Source organism: Somniosus microcephalus, chromosome 11 (genome assembly GCF_052327205.1).
Source record: "Somniosus microcephalus isolate GS21.2 chromosome 11, FLI_Smic_1.0, whole genome shotgun sequence".
In the NCBI taxonomy this organism is placed as follows: Eukaryota; Metazoa; Chordata; class Chondrichthyes; order Squaliformes; family Somniosidae; genus Somniosus; species Somniosus microcephalus.
Window position 1 is genome coordinate 3,629,598 of NC_140997.1, and position 20,143 is coordinate 3,649,740.

Below are 20,143 nucleotides of genomic sequence, written 5' to 3' on the forward strand. Positions count from 1 at the left end.
GTCAGGAGGCTACAGTGCGATTTGGACAGGTTGGGGGAATGGGCGGATACGTGGCAGATGCACTATAATGTGGATAAATGCGAGGTTATCCACTTTGGGGGTAAAAACAGGAGGGTGGATTATTATCTAAATGGCAATAGATTGGGAGATGGGGAGGTGCAGAGGGACCTGGGTGTTCTTGTGCACCAGTCACTGAAGGAGAGCATGCAGGTGCAACAGGCGATTAAGAAGGCAAATGGTATGTTGGCCTTCATATCAAGGGGGTTCGAGTATAGGAATAGGGATACCTTACTACAGCTGTACAAGGTGCTGGTGAGACCGCATCTGGAGTATTGTGTACAGTTTTGGTCGCCCCATCTGCGGAAGGATGTTCTTGCCATGGAAAGAGTGCAGCGGCGATTCACCAGGCTGATACCTGGAATGGCGGGAATGACCTACGAGGAGAGATTGAATAGTTTGGGCTTGTACTCACTGGAGTTTAGAAGGTTGAGAGGGGATCTCATCGAAACATATAAAATTATGGCAGGCCTGGACAGGCTGAATTCAGAGAGAATGTTTCCAATGGCCGGGGAGCACAGAACCAGGGGCCACAGTCTAAAAATAGCGGGCAAATCATTTAAAACAGAGATGAGGAAGAATTTCTTCACTCAAAGAGTGGTGAGCCTGTGGAATTCCCTGCCACAGAGGGCTGTGAAGGCTAATTCAATAAATATTTTCAAGAGAGAATTGGATATATTTCTGAAGGCTAAGGGGATTAAGGGTTACGGAGAAAAGGCGGGGACGGGGTACTGAACTGGTAAGATCAGCTAAGATCTCAGACAAAGATCAGCCATGATCTCATTGAATGGCGGAGCAGGCTCGAAGGGCCGAATGGCCTACTCCTGTTCCTATCTCTATGTTTCTATGTTTCTCTCCCCCGCGATTTCCCGAGGCTCTCCCCCCGCGATTTCCCGAGGCTCTCCCCCCCCCCCCGCGATTTCCCGAGGCTCTCTCCCCCCCGCCCCCCGCGATTTCCCGAGGCTCTCTTCCCCCCCCCGCGATTTCCCGAGGCTCTCCCCCCCCCCGCGATTTCCCGAGGCTCTCCCCCTCCGCGATTTCCCGAGGCTCTCCCCCCCCCCGCGATTTCCCGAGGCTCTCCCCCTCCGCGATTTCCCGAGGCTCTCTCCCCACCGCGATTTCCCGAGGCTCTCTTCCCTCCCCCGCGATTTCCCGAGGCTCTCCCCCCCCCGCGATTTCCCGAGGCTCTCTCCCCCCCGCGATTTCCCGAGGCTCTCCCACCCGCGTTTTCCCGAGGCTCCCCCCCCCCCGCGATTTCCCGAGGCTCTCCCACCCGTGATTTCCCGAGGCTCTCTCCCCCCCCGCGATTTCCCGAGGCTCTCTCCCCCCTGCGATTTCCCGAGGCTCTCTCCCCCCCGCCCCCCGCGATGAATTGGCCTCCACTGCCCTCTGTGGCAGAGAATTCCACAGGTTCACCACTCTCTGGGTGAAGAAATTCCTCCTCATCTCAGTCCTAAATGGCTTACCCCTTATCCTTAGACTATGACCCCTGGTTCTGGACTCCCCGGCCATCGGGAACATCCTTCCTGCATCTAGTCTGTCCAGGCCTGACAGAATTTTATAGGTTTCGATGAGATCCCCTCTCAATCTTCTAAACTCCAGCGAGTACAAGCCCAATCGACACAGTCTCTCCTCATACGTCATTCCTGCCATCCCAGGTATCAGCCTGGTGAGTCTTTGCTGCACTCCTTCCATGGCAAGAACGTCCTTCCTCAAATAAGGCGACCAAAACTGCACACAATACTCAAGGTGCGGTCTCACCAAGGCCCTGTACAACTGCAGCAAGACATCCTTGCTCCTGTACTCGAACCCTCTCGCTACGAAGGCCAACATACCATTTGCCTTCTTAACCGCCTGCTGCACCTGCATGCTTACCTTCAGCGACTGGTGCACAAGGACGCCCAGGTCTCTTTGCACTTCCCCTTCTCCCAATCTATTGCCATTCAAATAATAATCTGCCTTCCTGTTTTTGCCACCAAAGTGGATAACCTCACACACACACACTCACATATAAATATCACACGCATGCACACACACATACCACACACACGCGTGCACACACAGAAGAGAATAAAGCTAACTTTTCCCCTGCTTGGCTAGCACGTGGTTCTAATGAAGGCAGGGACCATCTCTTGGAGATTAGCTTCTAACCCCTGTAGGAGTCTGTCAATGATAAGAGCTCTGATTAGGTACAAGTTCAACATCATTCTAACAAACCCTTCATCACCAGTACAAGAGGCCTGTCCCAGATCCTGGCCAAAGTGTTATTAAAGTGTAGAGTGTATCGCCTCCCAATAGGACACCCTTCCTTATAACTCTCTGATTAGCAGCGCCTGTGACATGCAGCTCCCTCAGACATGGCAGGATCCCAGTAGACAGCGTGGTTGGAGGCAGCCTCGCGAGTCAGGCAGAGAGGAGGTAGACTGGAGCCTGCTGAGAAGCAGACTCGCCACCGTCACTCCACGGTGATAGCAGCCTCTGCCAGCAGTGAGGAACCAGCCACCGCCTGGTGCCCAGTAAATCACCCGCTTCATCCTGTAAATGGCCCCCAGCAGACAGCAAGGCTCGAGGTAACGCTGTGGAACGCCACACCTCCCTCAGGCTTCCCTTCTGCCTGTAATATACAGACTATTAAACCCCCCAAAGCCTGGCGCCAGCTCATCAATACATCACAAGATGGGCACAGGGCAGCACAGCCATTCTGTTCAATGATTCTGGGGTTTTGCCTGCCCGATCGGCCCGGATTCCACTCCGAGTGCTGATCGCTGTGTGAAAACCCTCTCGATACCAGTCCTATAGTCGGCTTTACCCAGACTCTGTCCCTCGCTCTGCTCTCACTGATTCATTTCAAGCAGCTTCCTTACCCACCAAACTCGGCTCCTCGCCGTCTCTTTCCAACCTTGGTCCTGGCTTCAACTATGGGCCTTTTCCCTGGATCCTCCCACAGTCCGGGTTTTGGCCAGATCTTCCCACAGTCCGGCCTTTCCCCGGATCTTCCCACATTCCAGCCTTTCCCCGGATCTTCCCACAGTCCGGCCTTTCCCTGGATCCTCCCCACAGTCCGGCCTTTCCCCCGTTACGATGCAGACTGACCCGTGGTGCATTTGCTGTCTCAGTTTCTGCGCTGACCTGTGTCAGAAAGTTGTGTTGTGGATCCTGGTGTAAGGGAGAAACTGTTCCCATTGGCCCAAACCAGGCGTTTATGGTGATCTCATCTTCATCTCCGTCTCCTAGACAACAGTAATCTGGGATGTCGATGTCCTGCCTCAACTCTGGGATCTGTGGAATAAAGAAATCCATTGATTCAACTCGACGCGGAGAAAATAAACTCCACAAACGACACACAAAACACACCCGGTCCCCGGGGTCGCACTGGGCCTCCCGGGGTCGCACTGGGCCTCCCGGGGTCGCACTGGGCCTCGCGGGGTCGCACTGGGCCTCCCGGGGTCGCACTGGGCCTCGCGGGGTCGCACTGGGCCTCGCGGAGCAGGAACAGCCCAGGTTTGATCTACAATCTGTGCTGCTCCGGCTCACCTTAGCAAGGGAGATAGAATCGGCTCTCTGGCTGGGAGAGAAACACCAGCCAGGATTTGCCAGTGTTGATACCTGGGTGAGAACAGTATCGGCTCGGGCCGGTGCCTCCGGTAGTCGAAGAGCCTTGCTGTCTAGACTCACGGAAACAGCGGGCAATTCGACTAGAGGCTGCTCGTGTCCGCGGTACAGCCTCTGTAGTTTAAAAAGCAACTCGCTGTGTGATGGCACGATGAGCAACTATATAAAAATACCAAGGACCAGGTGCAAAGGCAGATTGGAAATGATGACAGGAAACAGCGGCCATCACGGGGTCGGGGCCTGCGGTGCCAAGAGACGGAGAAAGTGCCTCACCTGCTCGAACAGCTGATGCTGAGCTAGATATCCGACGGGGCCCTGCTGCACCTGTAGGGAGAATCAGTAAGTCCGTGATTATAAACTGCCCGTTATAGAGAGGGCAGTAACATGACGGGGCAGTAACACGGCGAGGGGGGCAGTGACACGGCGGAGGCAGTGACACGGCGAGGGGGGCAGTGACACGGCGGAGGCAGTGACACGGCGAGGGGGGCAGTGACACGGCGAGGGGGGCAGTGACACGGCGAGGGGGGCAGTGACACGGCGAGGGGGGCAGTGACACGGCGAGGGGGGCAGTGACACGGCGAGGGGGGCAGTGACACGGCGAGGGGGGCAGTGACACGGCGAGGGGGGCAGTGACACGGCGAGGGGGGGCAGTGACACGGCGAGGGGGGCAGTGACACGGCGAGGGGGGCAGTGACACGGCGAGGGGGGCAGTGACACGGCGAGGGGGGCAGTGACACGGCGAGGGGGGCAGTGACACGGCGGAGGCAGTGACACGGCGAGGGGGGCAGTGACACGGCGGAGGCAGTGACACGGCGGGGCCCACATTTCCCACCAGCTCTACACTCACCCACTCTCCCCAGACCCCCCTGTTCTGTAGAAGAAGTCCTGCTGAACACACCGAGTGTTTGGGAGACCCCCCGGGCTAAATGGCGGGTTACTATCACTAGCTCACCGAGACCCCAGAAGAATCTCCCTGCCCCCCTGTGCAAGGCTGGGTGTCTATCATAATAAAAACACACTGGCCTAGAAATTCAGTGCCCTTAGCGCCGATTTTGCGGCGCTAGAGGGCCTAGCGCTGCAATTGGCGCCGGTTCCTAAATTGCCTGGGGCCCTTCCGCGGCGGTAGACCGGTAGCGCTGCGCCGGCACCGATGAAGTCATCGGTGTGCGCAGTGTCCCGGTTGCCGTGGTAACCCGGCCCCAAGCCGAAATTCAGTTGCGCCCGCCTCGCCCGTGGCAGGCGCAACTAAGACTCTGGCAACAGAGTCTTCCCCCAGTGTGCGCCGGCGCATAAAGGTGGAGCGGCGGCCGGCCGCGTTCCCGGCGGCCGCCTGCCCGCACCTCCCTTCCCGGACTCCTGCATTCCCCCCCCGCGGCCCTGATCAGTGTCTCATGCGAGCCCGGCACTTCCCCGAGGTGCCGGGCTCAGATGTCGGGTCAATCCGCCGGACAGTTGTCGGCTGCAGGCAGCTCCTCCTTAACAGGAGGAGGAGGCCTGCAGTTCCCCCGCCTGCCGCACCGCATCGGGTGCCGCAGCGGGGGATTAGCGCCGGGAAACCCAAGTTCACGCCCGTTTTGAGGCGCTAAAGGAGGGTTTTAGCGCCCGCCGCCGCCTGGGCCCGGCGCACCCGAATTTTCGTCGGGCGCTGCCGCATTACCGCTGGCGCAAACTTTCTGGCGCTACAGCCCTGGCAAGACCAGAACCCAATTTCTAGGCCACTGTGTTTACACTTACAGTGATCCTCACACACAGCAAGGCTCCTCCGAGGAGAAGGGGAGTGATAAAGGGCAAACGTGAAAGGAGGGAGGGAGCGGAGCCAAGACCAGGGGTGGAGAGCTGGGGTTCGGGGGGCTTTGAGAAGCAGAGAGCGAGGGGGTGGGACATAGGAACATAAGAATTAGGAGCAGGAGTCGGCCATTCGGCCCCTCGAGCCTGCCCCGCCATTCAATAAGATCACCTCATCTCCACTTTCCTGCACTATCCCCATATCCCTTGATTCCCTTAACATCCAAAAATCTATCGATCTCTGTCTTGAATATACTCAACGACTGAGCCTCCACAGCCCTCTGGGGTAGAGAATTCCAAAGATTCACCACCCTCTGAGTGAAGAAATTTCGCCTCATCTCAGTCCTAAATGGCCGACACCTTATTCTGAGACTTAACATCCTCCCTGCATCTACCCTGTCAAGCCCTGTAAAAATTTTGTATGTTTCAATGAGATCACCCCTCATTCTTCTAAACTCTAGAGAATATAGGCCTAGTCTACTCAATCTCTCCTCATAGGGCAATCCCCCCATCCCAGGAACCAGTCTGGTGAACCTTCGCTGCACTCCCTCTATGGCAAGTATATCCTTCCTTAGGTAAGGAGACCAAAACTGTCCTCAATACTCCAGGTGTGGTCTCACCAGGGCCCTATATAATTGCAGTAAGACATCTTTTCTCTTAATGGCCCAGAAATTCGGGTCTCCCCGGGTGAGTACGCACGGGGTACTCGCCCGTAGGCCCAATGGAAGTGCCGGTTTCCTGCATGCGCGGGAAACCAGCACTTCCGTGCCCCTGAACGAAGGGGTTCAGAGTTCGAACGCGTGCGCGGGAGAGGCAGCGCGTGCGCATCGAACTTACGTTTTTTTTGCAGGTTTTCCCGGGAGGGTAAGTCTCCAGAAGTTAGACATTTAAAAAGCAGTCGCAAGGCCGGCTTCTTACAAGGTAAGTGGTGAATTAATTAAAATTAAAACATTTTTTCCACAGGTTTATTATTTTTAAATACTTTAAAGAAAGCTAAGTTTATTTTTAGCCCCGTTAAAAAATGTAATTAATTTTTTCAAAAATTTAAATTATTGTTTAAAATAATTATTTCATGTAATTTATAGTTTATTTTAAAAATGTGATGGTTTTTTAAAATTTATTTGAAGATTTAGTGATGTTTTGGGGCTTATAGTATTTATAGGTTTGACAGCTCTTAACATAGAAGATAGGAGCAGGAGTAGGCCATTCGGCCCCTCGAGCCTGCTCCGCCATTCAATGAGATCATGGCAGATCGTCCAAATTCAGTACCCTGTCCCTGCCTTCTCCGCATATCCCTTGATCCCTTTAGCCTTAAGAAATATATCCAACTCCTTCTTGAATATATTTAATGAACTGGCCTCAACTGCCTTCTGTGGTAGAGAATTCCACAGGTTCACCACTCTCTGGGTGAAGAAATTCCTCCTCATCTCAGTCCTAAATGGCTTACCCCTTATCCTTAGATTATGACCCCTAGTTCTGGACTCCCCGGCCATCGGGAACATACTTCCTGCATCTAGTCTGTCCAGACCTGTCAGAATTTTATAAGTTTCGATGAGATCCCCTCTCAATCTTCTAAACTCCAGTGAGTATAAGCCCAATCTACCCAACCTCTCCTCATACGTCATTCCTGCCATCCCAGGTATCAGCCTGGTGAATCTTCGCTGCACTCCTTCCATGGCAAGAACATCCTTCCTCAGGTAAGGTGACCAAAACTGCACACAATACTCAAGGTGCGGTCTCACCAAGGCCCTGTACAACTGCAGCAAGACATCCTTGTTCCTGTAGTCGAACCCTCTTGCTACGAAGGCCAACATACCATTTGCCTTCTTAACCGCCTGCTGCACCTGCATGCTTACCTTCAGCGACTGGTGCACAAGAACACCCAGGTCTCTCTGCACTTCCCCTTCTCCCAATCTATTGCCATTCAAATAATAATCTGCCTTCCTGTTTTTGCCACCAAAGTGGATAACCTCACATTTATCCACAGTATAGTGCATTTGCCATGTTTCTGCCCAATCACCCAACCTGTCTTCCTGTCAAACTTATGAATGAAGCATTCCCTGCTACCATTGGCTCTCCATGGCCCACGTGATCCCAGGGGACGCATTGAACTAACTGCGCCCCTGGGATACGCAAGCACTGCGCGCCGGCAGTTGGAGGAGGCCCAGGATCAGAATCCCACGCAGGCCCACAGTTCAACGGTCGGCGCGCAAGTTAAGTGCAGGTCGGAGGCTTGCACCCGCGGGCAGCCTCCGACCCGAATTTCTGGGCCATTGTAGATAGTATTTATACATTTTGCTGGCATTGAAAATTATTTATGCCTCAGAGCTCAACGGGTTGGAACAAATGATGAGGTCAGGGACTAACCTGATCCAGTATGTACTTGTCAATGAACTCATCCACAGTCATCAGAGTCTGGGACCATTCGTCATCAGTGTAACGAGCACCAAGCTCCACAGGCACAGTGCGACAGCCGGCGATATCACGGATATATTCCACACTGAGAAGAACGCACAGTCAATTTCTCTATTAAACCCAGGAGCACTTACTTTGGGCAGAATATAAGGCAATTATTAAGTTGAAGGCCTTCAATGTTGGCCATGCTTATCGCCTATTAACAGGATTCAACACTCCCAGCGCAGGTACAGCACGGGTTAGATACAGAGTAAAGCTCCCTCTACACTGTCCCTATCAAACACTCCCAGCGCAGGTACAGCACGGGTTAGATACAGAGTAAAGCTCCCTCTACACTGTCCCATCAAACACTCCCAGGGCAGAAACAGCACGGGTTCGATACAGAGTAAAGCTCCCTCTACACTGTCCCATCAAACACTCCCAGCGCAGGTACAGCACGGGTTAGATACAGAGTAAAGCTCCCTCTACACTGTCCCATCAAACACTCCCAGGGCAGAAACAGCACGGGTTAGATACAGAGTAAAGCTCCCTCTACACTGTCCCATCAAACACTCCCACGGCAGGTACAGCACGGGTTAGATACAGAGTAAAGCTCCCTCTACACTGTCCCTATCAAACACTCCCAGCGCAGGTACAGCACGGGTTAGATACAGAGTAAAGCTCCCTCTACACTGTCCCTATCAAACACTCCCAGCGCAGGTACAGCACAGGTTAGATACAGAGTAAAGCTCCCTCTACACTGTCCCATCAAACACTCCTAGGGCAGGTACAGCACAGGTTAGATACAGAGTAAAGCTCCCTCTACACTGTCCCTATCAAACACTCCCAGCGCAGGTACAGCACGGGTTAGATACAGAGTAAAGCTCCCTCTACACTGTCCCTATCAAACACTCCCAGCGCAGGTACAGCACAGGTTAGATACAGAGTAAAGCTCCCTCTACACTGTCCCTATCAAACACTCCCAGGGCAGGTACAGCACGGGTTAGATACAGAGTAAAGCTCCCTCTACACTGTCCCTATCAAACACTCCCAGCGCAGGTACAGCACGGGTTAGATACAGAGTAAAGCTCCCTCTACACTGTCCCTATCAAACACTCCCAGGGCAGGTACAGCACGGGTTAGATACAGAGTAAAGCTCCCTCTACACTGTCCCATCAAACACTCCCAGGGCAGGTACAGCACAGGTTAGATACAGAGTAAAGCTCCCTCTACACTGTCCCAACAAACACTCCCAGGGCAGGTACAGCACGGGTTAGATACAGAGTAAAGCTCCCTCTACACTGTCCCATCAGTTGTGGATTGGAGAACAGTCGAGTCTATCTGGAGTGATACTTGAATCTATAAATTCCTGACTGAGAAATGGGAGTCCTACCACCGCCCCCCCCCCCCCCCACCGAGTCATGCCGGCACTTCTGTTCCATCGGCCTGTCCTGGAACCCACGTACCGAGGTGAAAAATCAGGTCTAACCTGATTAACTGCCTAGTCCAATTCCAATTCAAATGCTTTATTGGCATGAAAGTTTACAGAGAACCATATTGCCAAAGCTTACATAGCAAAAAGGTACAGTTTTCCAACATTCTGTAGGTGTCAATCGATTTGACATTTGTTGGGTACATACAATATTACTTTTAAACAATATTAATTTTAAACAGTCTTTGTACTTCATTTGGTACGTTCAATATTAATTTTAAACAGTCTTAATTTTAAACAGTCCTCAGGTTGTGACATGTTGTTACATATTTGGCCCCAAGGTATGGTCTGTCTCCTTCTCCTAGGACTAATCTCAATTTTGACAGGTCATCCAATTCCTTGAAATCTGGGGTTGTTTGGCTTAGCTTGTTGAATAATATGTTTCTTGATGTGTTGAATTTTTCGCATTTTAGGAGGAAATGCATCTCTGTTTCAACCTCGCCGGCCAGACATTGATCGCATATTCTATTCTCTCTAGGCTGCCAGGATTTCTTGTATCTGCCTTTTTCAATTTCCAGTTGGTGGTCGCTTAGTCTGTACCTGGTGAGGGTCTGTCTCTGTTTTGTGTCTCTGATGGTCGTGAGGTAGTCTGCCAGTTTATATTCTCTTTTTAGGGCTGCTGTGTGCTCCCTAGAAGTGTGCGACAGAGTAGAAGGGCGGGGGCGAATGTCTCACTGGACTGCTGTTTTGCTCAGGTTGCAAAGACCTGCAAACTGTTAATAGAAGAAAAATGACTGGGCTGTTGTTACTGTGATGCATGGCATCATTACGGTGTAAGGTTACTGCAGATAGAGTAATTATTATTCATTAATCAAGCTCCCACCCAGATAGCTCGCAAAGGCGCACTGCACACAGCTTCCTGTAAAATGCCGTTGCATCTTAATACTGGTACAGAATTAGTACTCCATTACTGCAATAAAAATCACAATTTGCTTGTCTGAATTCACACGAAGGATGGAGCTGGCTGGCAGCTTCTCCAATGTTTAGTACATGTTGCGATTCTAAACGCCAGGGATTGGTGCGCTGTACCTACCTCCACTTGCCATGTCGCACAGCGGGCCAGTGATCAATGATGCCCTCCAGTATCACTGGTTTCTGTGGAATGAGATACTGGGCTCTGAAGTGTTCTAGTGAAGGGCAGCGCACTCTCGGGACTGCCGGTCCACTTCGGATGTCTTGTGTCAGAGGGAGAGTAACCGCTGGTCTCTGCAATGACAAAGTCAGTTAAATGCATCAACGAGTTTGCAATCTCAACGGTTGCGGTCAATCCCAGGGTTATTTCTGCCAAATTCCCCCTAATTTATCTGGGATTACATTCCCCGAGTGACTGATCTAGGAGGTGATCTAGGATCAGACTTCTCCTTTCTCCAGTTTTCTCCCCTCACGGGAACGTCAGAATTGCTAGACGGATAAAGACCGAGGTCCATCGAGTTCGCCTTCTGCCATCCTGGTAGTCGCACGATCCAATGATCATGGAGTTGTTGACCAATCACAGTGATCAATCTCTGTCAGTGAGTCTACAACAGACCCAGACATGAGGTGAGGAAAACCCCCAGTGGGGGAGAGCTTTGGGAACCAGAGGAAAGTCACCTGTTCCTCCCGAGCTCGCTGCATTCACCATCCTCCTCTCCTGTAGGTGCTGACTCCCGCGAGGGAGAGCTCTGGCTGCCCTACAGTACCTCACCCAATTGGCCAGTGATCAGGTGAGAGTCGACGGTTAGTGTCGGGGTAGGGGTGGGTAGTGGGATTGACTCAGAGCCGAGCCTGGCCCTGCATTCACTCGATTCACTGTTTGCCAGCAAGGGCTGCTGGATCAGGAGCTGGTCACGGTACTGAAGCCACTGTAAGGCTGCCTTTCCAGGCAGGGGGCTATCGGCACTGGGACCCTCATGCCCTGTGTGGTTCGGTGCTGCGGTAGCAGGACATTTGCCAACTGGCCCAGATGATTCTCCCTGTGATTTTTCCGATCTCAGCCATGGAATGTGGGAGTGCACCAAATGGGAGCTGGGATCCTCCCCACAGGGGAAAGGAAACCACAGCACATTGCCCATGTCCGTCTGTGACTGGCCATCGACAGGCAAACAGGCCAGGCGCTTTCCTTGCGCTCCGACCACGCTGGGCAATAATACACGTCATCCTGGGGTCTACCGACAAGGAAACACCGTGAGGAAAACAAAATTCATTCTTCGGTCTGGGACTATTGGTGACTCATACAGCGACTCGGCACTTTCACATTTCCATTTCCCACACCACCCATCATTTCACCTCTCTCATTGCTTTATAGCTAATTAGCATTGAGAAAATAAGAACTTAAGAATTAGGAGGAGTCGGCCATTCGGCCCCTCGAACCTGCTCCGCCATTCAATAAGATCATGGTTGATCATTGACCTCAACTCCACTTTCCCGCCCAATCTCCATATCCCTCGATTCCCCTCGAGTCCAAAAGTCTACCGATCTCAGCCTTGAATATACTCAACGACTCAGCATGCACAGCCCTCTGGGGCAGAGAATTCCAAAGATTCACAACCCCCCGAGTGAAGAAATTCCTCATCTCAGCCTTGAATTCTGGGCAGTTGTGTCTTGGATTTGTGTTATGAGGAACTGGTTTGAAACGACTCCAAGATGATTTCCTCTCTGTTCCTCATCCGCAGCAGGCATATCTCCCATCAGCATCCTCTCAGCCCAATGTGGCACCCATTCCCGGCCCCATCCCTGTGGGATTTTAATGGAGAAAAACTGACTGAAGTCTTTGCTTATCCGTTCAGTTTTTAGAAGTAGCGATAAAGCGCTCGGGGAGCTGGTTCAACGATAATGGACACAGTACCTTTCTGCTCGATTCCTGATGGGATGCAGCATCTTCTAAAGGTCTCTTCCCAGTGGTGTCGTGGCTCTGAAGGACTTTAATCAGTCTGATGAGAATGTTGTCCAATATTGCCGCCCCCATCAACAATCCCATGTCACAAGCTTTCATCGCCTCTCTAACCGCCGTCTCCTCCTTGCACAGACACACAGCCTTGAAGAGACAGCCATGTGAATAGACTCTCCTCCACTCCTTGTCCACCTCCCTCCAAGTTCCAATGTTGAGCTTCTCCCAGGAGAAGTCTACGATGGTCTGACTGAGCTGCAGACACTCGGCAATGTCCTGGCCTTTGTATAGCAACTCCACAGTCTGTCTTAATAAGAAAACCAGGCTCTCGTCCACCATTCTGTTGAACTCCAAGCTTATGTCCTGTAACCTGGGCGGCAACACTGCCGTTACCTCGGCCCAGAGCAGGGGCATCGGTCTCTCTGAAGCTGCAAATTCAGCAAGGAAACAGCCTGACTGTTATTATCTCGGGAGTTGAGAGTAAATCATTTCAAAGTTTAAAACTACAAAGAAATTCTCCAACCGTTGAAGGGACTGGTGCCTGGGTAAGCGTTGGCCTCACATTCAGTAACGGTGATGTGGCAGAAACAGGGGCAGTGTTTGTAGGCTTGTGCTGGTCTTCACCGGCTCACCACACATGGGCTGCAGACGCTCCTAAACAAACCAGAACAGATTTTGCAATTACCGCTCTAATAAAACCGTCGCAACACAAGGAAACGCGAGTTATGAAAGCTACACAGCGATTATCTACGAGAATATCAAACAAAACTGATACTGCAATAACAACAGAAAATGCGGCAAACACCCAGCAGGTCAGGCAGCATTCTGCTGTTGTAAAACTGATACTGCCCGTGCTCCCGCCCTCGAGTTGTGTATTTTTAATTTCTCGCCTACTCTCCTGGAGGCTCTTTTGCTGGTGTCCCACAGCAAGAGACTCTGGTACCTCATCCACGTGCTCATTCTTCACAGTGTGTCTCGGTGAAGAGTTTGTGCATCCAATGTGGGCGTTTTTGATGCGTTACTCTGCCACGGTTCCATCCTCACATTAATTATTAATGCACAAAGATTAATTGTTGATATTCATGTGTAGTAAAGAGCTCCCATTTGCAGAATATTCAACGCTGCTCATTTCTGGGTTAGAGCAACAAATGAAGCACAGCCCAGGGCTTGCCTACTGCTGATCACGATCGGCAACTCCTCGATTGTAATGTGAGGGGAGGGCTGTAGCAGAAAGAGCGAGCTTGCAACTCTCCACAGCACCTTTCACAATGTCCCAAGGCGCTTTACAGCCAATGAAGGACTGTTTGAAGTGGAGTCACTGTTGTAATGTAGGAAACGCGGCAGCCAATTTGTGCACAGCAAGATCCCACAATCAGCAATGAGAAAATGACCAGATAATCTGGTTTAGTGATGTGTATTGAGGGATAGATATTGCTTCAGGACACCGGGGAGAGCTCCCCAGCTCCTCTATAAAAGAGTGGCCATGGGATCTTTTACATTCACCCAAGAGGGCAGACGGGGCCGCGGTTTAACGTCTCATCTGAAAGACGGCACCTCTGACAGTATAGCGCTCCCTCAGTACTGCCCCTCCGACAGTGCAACACTCCCTCAGTACTGCCCCTCCGACAGTGCAGCGCTCCCTCAGTACTGCCCCTCCGACAGTGCAACGCTCCCTCAGTACTGCCCCTCCGACAGTGCAGCGCTCCCTCAGTACTGCCCCTCCGACAGTGCAACGCTCCCTCAGTACTGCCCCTCCGACAGTGCGACGCTCCCTCAGTACTGCCCCTCCGACAATGCAGTGCTCCCTCAGTACTGCCCCTCCGACAGTGCAGCGCTCCCTCAGTACTGCCCCTCCGACAGTGCAGCGCTCCCTCAGTACTGCCCCTCCGACAATGCAGTGCTCCCTCAGTACTGCCCCTCCGACAGTGCGACGCTCCCTCAGTACTGCCCCTCCGACAGTGCAGCGCTCCCTCAGTACTGCCCCTCCGACAGTGCAGCGCTCCCTCAGTACTGCCCCTCCGACAGTGCAGCGCTCCCTCCGTACTGCCCCTCCGACAGTACAGCACTCCCTCAGTACTTCCCCTCCGACAGTGTGGCGCTCCCTCCGTACTGCCCCTCCGACAGTACAGCACTCCCTCAGTACTTCCCCTCCGACAGTGCGATGCTCCCTCAGTACTGCCCCACTGACAGTGCAGTGCTTCCTCAGTACTGCCCCTCCGACAGTGCAGTGCTCCCTCGGTACTGCCCCTCCGACAGTACAGCACTCCCTCAGTACTGCCCCTCCGACAGTGTGGCGCTCCCTCAGTACTGACCCTCCGACAGTGCAGCGCTTCCTCAGTACTGCCCCTCCGACAGTACAGCACTCCCTCAGTACTGCCCCTCCGACAGTGTGGCGCTCCCTCAGTACTGACCCTCCGACAGTGCAGCGCTCCCTCAGTACTGCCCCTCCGACAGTGCGACGCTCCCTCAGTACTGCCCCTCCGACAGTGCAGCGCTCCCTCAGTACTGCCCCTCCGACAGTGCGACGCTCCCTCAGTACTGCCCCTCCAACAGTGCGACGCTCCCTCAGTACTGCCCCTCCGACAGTGCAACGCTCCCTCAGTACTGCCCCTCCGACAGTGCAGCGCTCCCTCAGTACTGCCCCTCCGACAGTGCGACGCTCCCTCAGTACTGCCCCTCCAACAGTGCGACGCTCCCTCAGTACTGGTACCAGGAGTGTCGGCTTGGGTTATGTGCTCTGGAGTGGGGCTTGAGACAACAACCCCCTGACTCTGAGGTGAGAGTGCTACCCACTGAGCCACAGCCGACACCTATAAAGTATTAGCTATAAAGGAGCAGCAATAAACTGAACCCCCAGGATCGAAAAGCCTGAGGGCACTCTTCAGCTCACAGATGAATAATGGACACTTGGCAAGGCACTGAAGGGCAGCTGGCACTGGGAGAACTTTACCTTCCAGGGAGGACGGGAGGAAACTTTGGCCTTTTGGATGTAGAAACCACTTCATCGCAATGGTGTGAAATGCATGAGACTGTGCACAGCATTCCCCACCTGGTCTTAATGAACATTTCAAATTACTATGGCAACCAATCTGGCTTTACGAGTGTTACAGTGAGGGTGTGTTATACACAGTGTTACAGTAAGGGTGTGTTATACACAGTGTTACAGTGAGGGTGTGTTATACACAGTGTTACAGTGAGGAGGTGTTATACACAGTGTTACAGTGAGGGGGTGTTATACACAGTGTTACAGTGAGGGTGTGTTATACACAGTGTTACAGTGAGGAGGTGTTATACACAGTGTTACAGTGAGGGTGTGTTAAACACAGTGTGTTACAGTGAGGAGGTGTTATACACAGTGTTACAGTGAGGGTGTGTTATACACAGTGTGTTACAGTGAGGGTGTGTTAAACAGTGTTACAGTGAGGGTGTGTTATACACTGTTACAGTGAGAGTGTGTTATAGAGTGTTACAGTGAGGGTGTTTTATACACAGTATTACAGTGAGGGTGTGTTATACACAGTGTTAGAGTTGAGGGTGTGTTATACACAGTGTTACAGTGAGGGTGTGTTATACACAGTGTTACAGTGAGAGTGTGTTATACACAGTGTTACAGTGAGGGTGTGTTATACACAGTGTGTTACAGTGAAAGCATTATATTGAGGGAAGGTGTCTAAACAGATGAACACTATAAAAGAATGCACCGAAAAACTCATGTACTTTAGAAAAGAGTGAATCATCGTTTGAGATTCTTACCGATCAATCAGAAGCCACTTGGGCGAGACGTGAGGGCGAGACGTGAGGGGTGGAGGGGCCTCCCCATTCCTAATGTGAAATGGGGGGACAACACTTCACAGCAATGCGTGCTCCCACACTTTCAGTGGCTAGAAGCCATCAAAACACAGGACCGCACAGCTCCCTTTATAGCAATTGGGAAACACAGGACCGCACAGCTCCCTTTATAGTAATTGGGAAACACAGGACCGCACAGCTCCCTTTATAGCAATTGGGAAACACAGGACCGCACAGCTCTCTTTAAAGCAATTGGGGAAACACAGGACCGCACAGCTCCCTTTATAGTAATTGGGGAAACACAGGACCGCACAGCTCTCTTTATAGCAATTGGGAAACACAGGACCGCACAGCTCCCTTTATAGTAATTGGGAAACACAGGACCGCACAGCTCCCTTTATAGTAATTGGGAAACACAGGACCGCACAGCTCCCTTTATAGTAATTGGGAAACACAGGACCGCACAGCTCTCTTTATAGTAATTGGGGAAACACAGGACCGCACAGCTCCCTTTATAGCAATTGGGGAAACACAGGACCGCACAGCTCTCTTTATAGTAATTGGGAAACACAGGACCGCACAGCTCCCTTTATAGCAATTGGGGAAACACAGGACCGCACAGCTCCCTTTATAGTAATTGGGAAACACAGGACCGCACAGCTCTCTTTATAGTAATTGGGGAAACACAGGACCGCACAGCTCCCTTTATAGCAATTGGGGAAACACAGGACCGCACAGCTCCCTTTATAGTAATTGGGAAACACAGGACCGCACAGCTCCCTTTATAGTAATTGGGAAACACAGGACCGCACAGCTCCCTTTATAGTAATTGGGAAACACAGGACCGCACAGCTCCCTTTATAGTAATTGGGAAACACAGGACCGCACAGCTCTCTTTATAGCAATTGGGAAACACAGGACCGCACAGCTCCCTTTATAGCAATTGGGAAACACAGGACCGCACAGCTCCCTTTATAGTAATTGGGAAACACAGGACCGCACAGCTCCCTTTATAGTAATTGGGAAACACAGGACCGCACAGCTCTCTTTATAGCAATTGGGAAACACAGGACCGCACAGCTCCCTTTATAGTAATTGGGAAACACAGGACCGCACAGCTCCCTTTATAGCAATTGGGAAACACAGGACCGCACAGCTCCCTTTATAGTAATTGGGAAACACAGGACCGCACAGCTCTCTTTATAGTAATTGGGAAACACAGGACCGCACAGCTCCCTTTATAGTAATTGGGAAACACAGGACCGCACAGCTCTCTTTATAGTAATTGGGAAACACAGGACCGCACAGCTCCCTTTATAGTAATTGGGAAACACAGGACCGCACAGCTCCCTTTATAGTAATTGGGAAACACAGGACCGCACAGCTCCCTTTATAGTAATTGGGAAACACAGGACCGCACAGCTCCCTTTATAGTAATTGGGGAAACACAGGACCGCACAGCTCCCTTTATAGTAATTGGGAAACACAGGACCGCACAGCTCTCTTTATAGTAATTGGGAAACACAGGACCACACAGCTCCCTTTATAGCAATTGGGAAATACAGGACCGCACAGCTCCCTTTATAGCAATTGGGAAACACAGGACCGCACAGCTCCCTTTATAGTAATTGGGAAATACAGGACCGCACAGCTCCCTTTATAGCAATTGGGAAACACAGGACCGCACAGCTCCCTTTATAGTAATTGGGAAACACAGGACCACACAGCTCCCTTTATAGCAATTGGGAAACACAGGACCGCACAGCTCCCTTTATAGCAATTGGGAAACACAGGACTGCACAGCTCCCTTTATAGTAATTGGGAAACACAGGACCGCACAGCTCTCTTTATAGTAATTGGGGAAACACAGGACCGCACAGCTCCCTTTATAGCAATTGGGGAAACACAGGACCGCACAGCTCCCTTTATAGTAATTGGGAAACACAGGACCACACAGCTCCCTTTATAGCAATTGGGAAACACAGGACCGCACAGCTCCCTTTATAGTAATTGGGAAACACAGGACCGCACAGCTCCCTTTATAGTAATTGGGAAACACAGGACCACACAGCTCCCTTTATAGCAATTGGGAAACACAGGACCGCACAGCTCCCTTTATAGCAATTGGGGAAACACAGGACCGCACAGCTCCCTTTATAGTAATTGGGAAACACAGGACCACACAGCTCTCTTTATAGCAATTGGGGAAACACAGGACCGCACAGCTCCCTTTATAGCAATTGGGGAAACACAGGACCGCACAGCTCCCTTTATAGTAATTGGGAAACACAGGACCGCACAGCTCCCTTTATAGTAATTGGGAAACACAGGACCGCACAGCTCCCTTTATAGCAATTGGGAAACACAGGACCGCACAGCTCTCGTTATCGTAATTGGAAAACACAGCTCTCTTTCTAGCAATTGGGATTATGAAGCAGTTCAGCAAATTCCCTCTATTAAGCAACACATTACCTAACTACACATCATAAAACTGTCTTCTGAAAAGTTAATGGAATGATTACACGGGCAATAACGTGCGGTTTGGGAACGAGGCCTCTCGCTGCACAGCCCCACACAGAGACACTGCACTAGTATCGCAGGCTGCCTCCTGATTAGAATAGGGCTGCGTGGAAGTTAGTTGGAGCTGAGTGGAGGCAGACTCTAAGTGAATCTGAATCCACAGATTGCAACTCTGCGCAGCCCTGCATCGGCGCTCTGGGCACAAGTGCAGCTGACGTGGAAAATGGAGCCTCGCTGGTGCCTGTGGAGGTGCTTTACGGAGGCTGGGGTTAAGGCACAGGGTTGGGGCGGCTGGAGACGCGGATTGCTTTCTATCAGGGTCACGTTAAACCTAACTCAAGAGCGGTATAGGCTGACATAGGGCTGTTGAAGAACTAGCACATAACCGGACCCTAATTAGCACGAAAAGTCACCGAATAAATAACACAAAACTGGCCTGTCAAGTGAGCTGGGAACGTCTTGTATCTATTCCTTTTCGTGAGTGGACTGTTAATGTCTCTATTTGTTTGCCTACCTTGTATGACACTTCCAATTGCAGTGTAGGATAAGCAGATGTTCTGATCCGTATGTTCCTGGTTTATTCTAATATGTTTGACCTTCTCTTCATTTGAGCGCTTCATTTATTCTGCAACTTGCAACATGCTCAAGTTTGCAATCGTTTAATCAAACGGCACTTTGTTAAAATTAAACATTCAGGATGTGGAGAAGAGAATAGAGAGTAAGTGTTTTTTAAAGAAATACCGCAGCCTAAATGAGCAGTGTTGCGTTCTCTCTGGGCCCCTGGTGTTTCTGTCGCTCAGGGCTGGTCGGGTCCGCTTGCCAACAGAGCCAGGGAGAAGTCATTTGCCAGCTGGTAAACAGCGGTACGTTTCCCCGCTCGGGATCTTACTCTGTTTCCTTGTTCTCCCACCCCCCCCCCCCACCACAACCCCCCAAGGAATGGACTGACGCTAGGGGTAAGGGTACTACAGGTGCTCGCCACCATCAGGCAATCTGCCCGAGTGACCTCTTACAGGTGTGAGCCTCAATAGCAATTCAACTTGGGGGGGCGTCACCCGACATTCACACACATGCACCTTCGAGCAGGGGATAGATAGCGATCTGAAGGAATAAGCTTAGCTGATTTTCTCTCTGTCGGACCCAGTGATTCTGAGGGAAATTAGGAGCAGATGGACCAAGACACGTTAACTTAGTAGAGAGCAGGACTGAACCTGGGCTCTTACAGGTCTGTGCACCCCAATACCATGCAGGGCACCCTCTGAGCCTTCAGGGGAGGCTGCTCCCCAATTTTAAAATCTCTGCTCCAACTGCACCCATACAAAGGTCCCTTGTATTTCATTCTATTGCATAGCTATTGGGAGAGCAGGGTAGGCGAGGGATCCCAGCGCTGGGGAACAGAACGGATTTCTCACTTTGTGTACCAAGTGTCAGCATCAAGCACGCCGAGCTCAGATACTAGTGAGTAAAGCTCCCTCGCTCTGTGCCAAGAACGTGCCTTAACTTCAACACAAACCAATCGTCCCCTACTGATGATCTCAGTTATTCATTTTATAAAAAGTCAGAATAAACTCGTGCTGACGATGCAACAACAACTTGCTGTTAATGTAGTAAAACGTCCAAAGGTGCTT

General features: G+C 51.5%; 1 protein-coding gene across 1 annotated transcript in view; it reads right to left on the bottom strand.

The window, feature by feature from the left end:
- The window catches only part of kdm8 (lysine (K)-specific demethylase 8), a 22,373-nt gene extending 2,964 nt beyond the window's left edge, over nt 1-19,409 (bottom strand). The window contains 6 exon segments of the mRNA XM_086000059.1: nt 3,138-3,336; nt 3,943-3,993; nt 7,822-7,954; nt 10,374-10,546; nt 12,165-12,860; nt 19,030-19,409. Of these exon segments, the coding sequence (XP_085856185.1) occupies nt 3,138-3,336; nt 3,943-3,993; nt 7,822-7,954; nt 10,374-10,546; nt 12,165-12,620 (1,012 nt within the window). The 5' untranslated portion in view covers nt 12,621-12,860; nt 19,030-19,409.
- Between the last annotated feature and the right edge of the window lie 734 nt (nt 19,410-20,143).